The 7,153-nt window shown below is 44.3% G+C and overlaps 1 protein-coding gene across 3 annotated transcripts in view; it reads right to left on the reverse strand.

Annotated features, from left to right (window-relative positions):
• CDHR1 (cadherin related family member 1) overlaps positions 1 to 6,907 on the reverse strand; it is a 44,240-nt gene extending 37,333 nt beyond the window's left edge. The window contains exons 1-3 of one of the 3 annotated variants that reach the window (XM_038140618.1): positions 6,674 to 6,907; positions 6,402 to 6,404; positions 5,819 to 5,914 (exon numbers count right to left, since the gene is read on the reverse strand). In XM_038140618.1, coding sequence (XP_037996546.1) covers positions 5,819 to 5,914; positions 6,402 to 6,404; positions 6,674 to 6,734 — 160 coding nt within the window. In that variant the 5' untranslated portion in view covers positions 6,735 to 6,907. The remainder of the gene's footprint in view (positions 1 to 5,818; positions 5,915 to 6,401; positions 6,405 to 6,673) is intronic. The other 2 variants (XM_038140620.1, XM_038140619.1) reach the window with 2 other exon arrangements.
• Between the last annotated feature and the right edge of the window lie 246 nt (positions 6,908 to 7,153).

Consider the following 7,153-nt stretch of genomic DNA (forward strand, 5'->3'; position numbering starts at 1 on the left):
TGGAGAAACAGGATGGACACCAGGTCTGGGCTCTCTCAGATCCTGAGAGCAACCACCAGGCACAAGGTCTCTGCAGTGGCTGCCCTGAAATACCAATACCAGCAGTACACAAATGCAAACCACTCCTCGGGGGGCACAGGGCTGGAGAACAACAGACTGAAAGTTTGTGTGAACCCATTTGAACTTGGGCTGGTTCTTTAAATCTCATAGTTTCCTTTCCTACATTTCTTACAATTTTCTTGTAAGGAAGATAGGAACTTTCTTGCTGCTAGATGTGAGTAGAAACATTGATATTGGTACAGACTGAGATTACTGAGCTTTCTGAGCAAATAATGATAGACTTGATTGATCTTTACACTGGACTCTTTGCTTTTTAGCTAAAGCTGATACTTCATTTTTCATAATACAAAATACTCGCATGCCTTTTAAATTAGATTGTGGATCAAAATTTATTTTCTAACTCATTATAATTCCTTATTTTTCCCAAACTGTAATTTCACTGCACAGTACCCTCCATATCATTAACACCCCCAGGAACACTTCTCACCACAGTGTTAATGCCAATTAAAAATCTGTTCTCAGTGTGCTGCCTCTACTTGCTGAAAAGGAAATAAATGAAAAAGACAGATAAAATCTTACCAGAGGATACCAAGTAAATACCCTCTCCCTGTCATAAAAATATGGGAATAGAAGATTCTTTACTTGAGGATATGGCAAATGCCACAGTTAGAAGAACTGGATACTGTGAGTACCCAGGGGATGATGCAGCAGGCTGGGACAGGGGAGTCCTGGGGCGCTACTTGCTGCTCCCTGCTGTGGCTTCCTCCCACGAGCCGTGCTAGGCTTTTTCACTTTGTTTTTTCCTATTCCATCTTATAAGTCATTTGCTCTCTGCTCTGCCACTTGGGCTGAATGGCTGTCTCATGATGTCATTGCTCCATTTTAATTCATTTTTGACTCAAATTTAATCACAGCTTCTGCCCTGGGCTCTGGAACTGGTTTTGCTTTCTCATTGAAGACACACTCTCCCTCTCTGCTATGCGACACTCCGCAATCAGATCCCTTCCCTGTCAGTTAAACAAGCCAAGAACATTTTGGATTCATGCTCAGTCCTGCCACTGTCCTTTGCCACCACAGCTGACAACTGTTAACAAGAGGCTGAGAGGGACATGCATGGCCATGCTGCCAGGACAGGACACCTCTGTTCCTAATGTCACAGCAAACACCACCTTGCCCGGGGTCACATGTCTGCTCTCCACCTGTCTCAGCCAAGGGCCCACTTCCCCAGCAGAAGAGGAGATGGGCAGTTGAAGCTACAGACAGCTGTTTTCACACCAAGCTCACCCCAAGCACAGGCTCCTGGAGGCCATGGACACACACCATGACTACCCCAAAGCCCCTTCCCTATCCACTGCCTGCTCCCACTCCTTCCAGACCATGCCCAGGTGACTCCTGCTCCCCCCTGCAGCCAGGTACACCAGCCAACTGGCAAAGCAGAGACATGGCAGCATCAGCAGCAGCCAAAACATGCCCTGGAGCTGCCAGTGCCTGTCCTGGAGAGATGGGATATGGCAGCAAGGGCTCAGCATGGGGCCTGTACCATCACCCCACAGACAGCAGCAATATGTCCCTGCAGCACCCATGGCAACCAACTCCAAAGAGAAGCCATCTGAGTGCAATTTTCTGATGTATCTGCAGTTTCTGTCAGAAGAATCTAAATAAAATTGTGACACCTGTGAGTCCTCAGAGCATCTCTGGGCAGTGCTCGGCTTTGCAGGGGGCTTTGCTCTGTGCACGCTGGCACTGCCTCTGGGGTGCAGAAGGCAGGCTGTGCTTAACACTGCTGTTCTGGCAGCTCCCAGCTTTCCTAGAGGTGGACCAGGGTGACAGAAACAAGGAAAGAATGATAGGTACCACAGGGGACAAGAAGGCTCTCCTCAGTCAGCTGTGAATGATGGGAAGAAAGGAGACTAGGAGCATGTAGGAACAGGGCAAGCTTGAAGGATGGAGGGATCTGAAGGCATCAGTCACCCAGTGGTGAGTAGGTGGCAGCTGTAGCTTTGATCAAAGAACTGCCACTGCAAACTGGCTTTTAATGGGAGAAGTGCCTTCTTGGGGGCAAGGGAAAAAACAGCAAGGGAAATGCAAGGAGATCATGCAGAGATCTACAGAGCACTGATGATGTTTGGGCTTTGAGAGAGTAATGAACTTAGGCCTTCTGAGTATGCTCCAATCCCCTGCTCTGCAGCTGTTCCCAGCCCCACTCTGTCCCCACCATGAGGCTTACAGGGATTATGAGGTAAGATGAAACAAACAACCTGAAATAGCACCCCACTCCTGCCTTAAGACCTTGATTAGGAACACATGCACATTTTGTATGTACACATGCAAAGAGCTAATTACCCACCTGCCCCACCAAACCACAAACACCAACTGCTATTTCAGTTCATAACTTCTCCCATTCTTCTTAAATCTGGCACTGAAAGGGGCTGCTGCTCTTCTGGCCCCTCTGCCCTGATGGGTCTCAAGCCCTGCAGCAATCAATAGGATCTGGGAACCTGCAGGTACTTTCAAGCATTCATGCAGAAATAGTATTTCATGGTTTTATGATAACTTGGTACACAAGTTACAAGCATGTGTAAATAATCAAAACTGGACAAAGGAAAAGAAGGTCAAGTTAAGGATGATACAAGAATGATAAGGAATTTGATGTGTTCACACACAGCTGCAGAGCTGCAATTTCTCTTTCTACAAGCCACACAGAGAATCCATCATGTCCTTTCAGCGTTCCCAAATGTTGCATGTCCCTTGTATACAGATGTCTGGGAATAAAACTAGCACATACTACTTTGCCAACCACTTGCAATCTCAGCAGGGTCAAAGACTGTAAAATTTCTGGAGGTTTATTAAAGCTGCTTTCTGTGGCATTGCACAGATCAGACACCAGCTGCTGCCAAGAAAAGCATCCTGCCCATGACTCCAAACTTTATGTAAGGACAGGGAATATCTAATAGCAACCTGTCCATTTTTGCAGCACATAAACCTGAGTGAAGCCATCCAGAATCAAACACATAGAAGTTTTAGTTCCCCTGTTTTGTCACTGATCATCCTGGTCAACCTGAGAGACAACTGCAGGAGTAGGGATGCTTGGGACTGCACATGGACATGGGAGACCAGATGCCTTCTCCTGCTTCTGGAGGAGATCAGAGCAAGTGATGAAGAACAAAATTATTCTCTGCAGTGCCACAGAAAAGGGCCAGCCTGGTAGCTATTTAGCACTGAGCTCTGGCACAAAGATCTGTGGTCTGATTGAACTCTGGTCCTCTTGCCCTGTACAAAGCTGAAAGCACACCCAGCACTGCAGCACTGAAGTGTCAGTACCGTTTGTGCCCTTCTCTGTGACTGTCTCTGCCAAAGCCTCCCTGAGGAGTGGCTACACTGACATGGGCAGCAGCAGAATGCAGTAAGCAAATCCAAAGCAACCATGTTCCAATGGAACTTCTGAAAGTGCTTTCAGAAAAGAGGACCTTGCAGTACTTAGAGCTGGTTGTCAAGGTGTTCTGGGAATTAGCCCAAAGAAGCACTGGAAGCTGTGTAACAAAGCAATCACATTTGGTTTGCTCAAAAGTAAGGTCTTATCTCTCTTTCCCAACAGTTTCTACAGGTCTTTTGGAGCTTTCAGAGAGAAGCTGTTTCTCTCTTGTCTTTTAAAGCACATTTACACATCCAATTAGAAGTACAAGCCAGCCAATTTAAACACATGTAAGCCCATTCTGGATGTAGCCAGTAGGCAGGAAGCACAGCAGCTCTCAAGAAAGAGCAGCCTGAGCTTTATCACTGCTGAAAGCGAAGCACAAACTCTCCAGAGACCTCTATGTTGCTAGTCTGGTTGCTAACGTTACAAAAGTACATACAGAAGCCTATCACATATATCTCATTATTCTTATTTGGGCTAATTAGGAGAGCACTAACACAGGCTCTGATCCCTCACACTGCTGTTTTGCTGTTGAGGCATACTGTCCTTTTTTTGGCTGCTGGAGCACCAGATCAGATGCAGTGGAAATTACTGCTGTACTTCACTGCTGCAGGGAGTGCTGTCATCTGAGAGACCATGTGGTGCTGCAGTCCTGACAGGAGGGACATTTTTGCTCATGTTGTGGCTCTGTGCCATCCTGATGTCCTCATCCCCACGCAGGTGCCTGGAGGCTCCCAGTGGTGGCAGGCAGAGGCTGGCACCACACCAGGGAGTGGGACTTTGATGACAAGCGAGCTGCACTGCCTGCAGTTTCAGTGGTGGAGTTGGCAAGCACCACCCCAAACAAACAGAGCTGGGGTCCCATTTTGTGGCTGTCTGGCATTACAGCCTTATCTACACTTGGACAAGTGACTCCACTGGCTAATCTGACTCCAGCTATCAGCAGAGCCATAGGGATTGCCAAGGCTGAACTAAGTGTGGTTTCCATGAGAATCCAGGCAGAAGTACAGCAAAAATTGCAGCTCCTTGGTCTGCCTCTGACTTTTGCAAGTGCCACTACATAACTACATTACTGTTGGCCTTCAAGATGGGGTTTCCACTTAAGCTTGACCAAGCTTATAGGAAATTCCTGCTGCATCATAAGCCAGCTCCTTTTAAGTTCATTGTCAAGATGTGTCGCTTCTACACTATGTGCTGCCTTCTCCCCCTCCTCTTCTCAAGCTGAGCAGGTAAAGGAGAATTTGCTGCTTCCAAATACCCCCCTCCCTACCCTCTAGCAGGCCCAGCATGGGTCTTGGATGACATCAACACCACTGGGTCAGAAATGGAGACTTTGAGCAAACCCAGGCAGCTGCTTCCCAGTGCAGAGTGACCTTGGTCTGCTTTAAGAAGGCGTGGGTGGCGATGTCAGGCTTGCAGAGCAGGCTGTGGCCTCTGATCCCTCCCTCATCCTGGCCTTCCCCAGCTGCCTAAGCCCTGGGAGGAGGTGTTTGGCTGCACCCCCTGTGCAGCCATATCTCTCCTCTCTGCATGAGGCACGAGTAAAAGTACCCAGTTTGCATTAACTAAATATTTTTCTGATTCAGCCTGTGAAAGGTGCAGATGAACAGAAGAAAATCCTAAATAAAATCTCAGTGCAAAGGTTGAAGTAAAGGTGATGTTCATCACTTAATATATTTTTATGTAATTGTTTAGGTCTTAGGAGATTATTTTTCCCCCACAGAAAATATGGATTATAAATCACCTTTGTTCTTATTTAACTTTTCTTAATGCAACTATAGTTAAAAGAAGCATAAATAGACCAGCCTCAGAGTGCTGAAATCTGAAAACTGTATGAATTTTTGAATTTTCAATAAACAAAACATTTTTAAAAAACATGAGTTATTTAGACCAAACAATTTTCACTGCAAGTGGAAGCATTTTCTACCATTTGTACATAAATATTAAAAGTGTGTTTAGAAAAAATCATGCCCCTTAGTTTTTCAATGTACAGCTTGCTTTTATCAAGGCTGATAAAATTACTAGAAATTAGGCTTTCTTCTCATAAGCATTTACAGAATTGGTAAGAAGCCTCCCACCATGAATTTATTCTGACCCCAAGGTCTGTGCTCTGAAACTGTGAATAGATTGGCAGACAAAAAAAGAGGGAGCTAGAATTCATGTTTTAAATTGCAGCTACAATTCAAACATGTCATTTTAAATTGAGGCCAAAAATTAAAATCTTGAGAGAAAAACATGTAAGATCACAGCATATAACAACAAGCTACAAGAAAATGTATATGTTAATCATAAGAGCAAGCAGTTCCAGTTTCACAGTTTAAACATATAAATTTTAATACTGACCAACAGGCGTGTCCTCCGAAAGGCTGAGAAGTGCCATGTTCCCATTTGTGCTTCTGGCTCCATTATCAAAGAAATAGGGGGCATAATTTGCCTGAACTGCAATTAAAACAAAACAGAAGCCAAACAAAAGCATTTTGTAGGTGACTGTTATTTGGCTGTCTCAGTTACCTGACTCTCAGTAAACAGGAGCTGTTTAGGGAATACTGGGAGTGCATAACACACCCAGTTGCTGCAATGGACTTTCAGAACTGTACCTGCATAGATATTTTTAATAAAATTACTTCTATGTGCCACTGTGCCAGTATTTACACAGCAAGAAATGGAGAGAGTATATGAAAAAACCTCCCAGCCAACAGAAACAAAACAAATAGCAGGATCTACCTTAAAAAAACTCAACCAGTTCCAGACAGCTTCAATGAAATATGAACTTTTTCAGCTTGCAATGATGGAACACCTCTCCCCTACTCTACACTTACAAGCCTGAAACTTTCCCATGCCTCAGTACCTTACCCAGTGTTCTAAGCACATCCTGCCTTAAAATTATGCCTACTACATGAGCAATTAGCCATAATTAAATACTTACTTGCTGCCAGACAACAGCAAAGTTTAAAAAAAAACAAAACAAAAAACAAATTAGTTGTCATTCTACTGACTGACTGTCAAGAGATTCAAAACAGCCCATTTGAAACAAAACTGCAAGTATATAAACACAGAGGGTAACATTCGCACAAGGACCAGTTGCCAAGGAAAATATTTCAGAACAACATTACCACGTCAGTAAGGATAACTACAGGATTTAAGGTTATGCTCGTATTCTCCTATATTTTTACTTAACAAAGTGATTATTGTACTCACCCAGGCAAACATGCACCAAACTGAGAAATAAGGAGGGGGTGAAATGCCTTACATTCTTCATCCCACTGAAGAAAGAGCCAACTTCTTCTGTGTTATAAGGGCTTGGTTTTTGTTGGTTCTATTTATTTTTATTTTTTTAATCTCTCTGAAACATCCAGGAAAGTGCCCTTCAGACTGATGTAGCAGAGAAATGTGGAAGAGGCAGTAACAGATGCTAAGATGTTAAGCGGATGACACGTCTTAATTTCTGAGGAATTTAAAGAAGCTCCTTCCTACCACCTAATTAGACCAATTACTTTGCAGGGAGCTGTGGGACTCATCTCTGAGACAAGATTTGGAGGAATCAGTGTAACTCTCATGTTTTGCCTTCAGTACTGTATTTGTGCTGTCCAAACACACAAGTCAGGGAGAAGGTAAAGTAGAAACTTGTTTTCTTTTGGAACTCTATCTTTAATTCTCTAAGGCAGTTATCTGTTTTTA

Source organism: Motacilla alba, chromosome 6 (genome assembly GCF_015832195.1).
Source record: "Motacilla alba alba isolate MOTALB_02 chromosome 6, Motacilla_alba_V1.0_pri, whole genome shotgun sequence".
Classification (NCBI taxonomy): domain Eukaryota; kingdom Metazoa; phylum Chordata; class Aves; order Passeriformes; family Motacillidae; genus Motacilla; species Motacilla alba.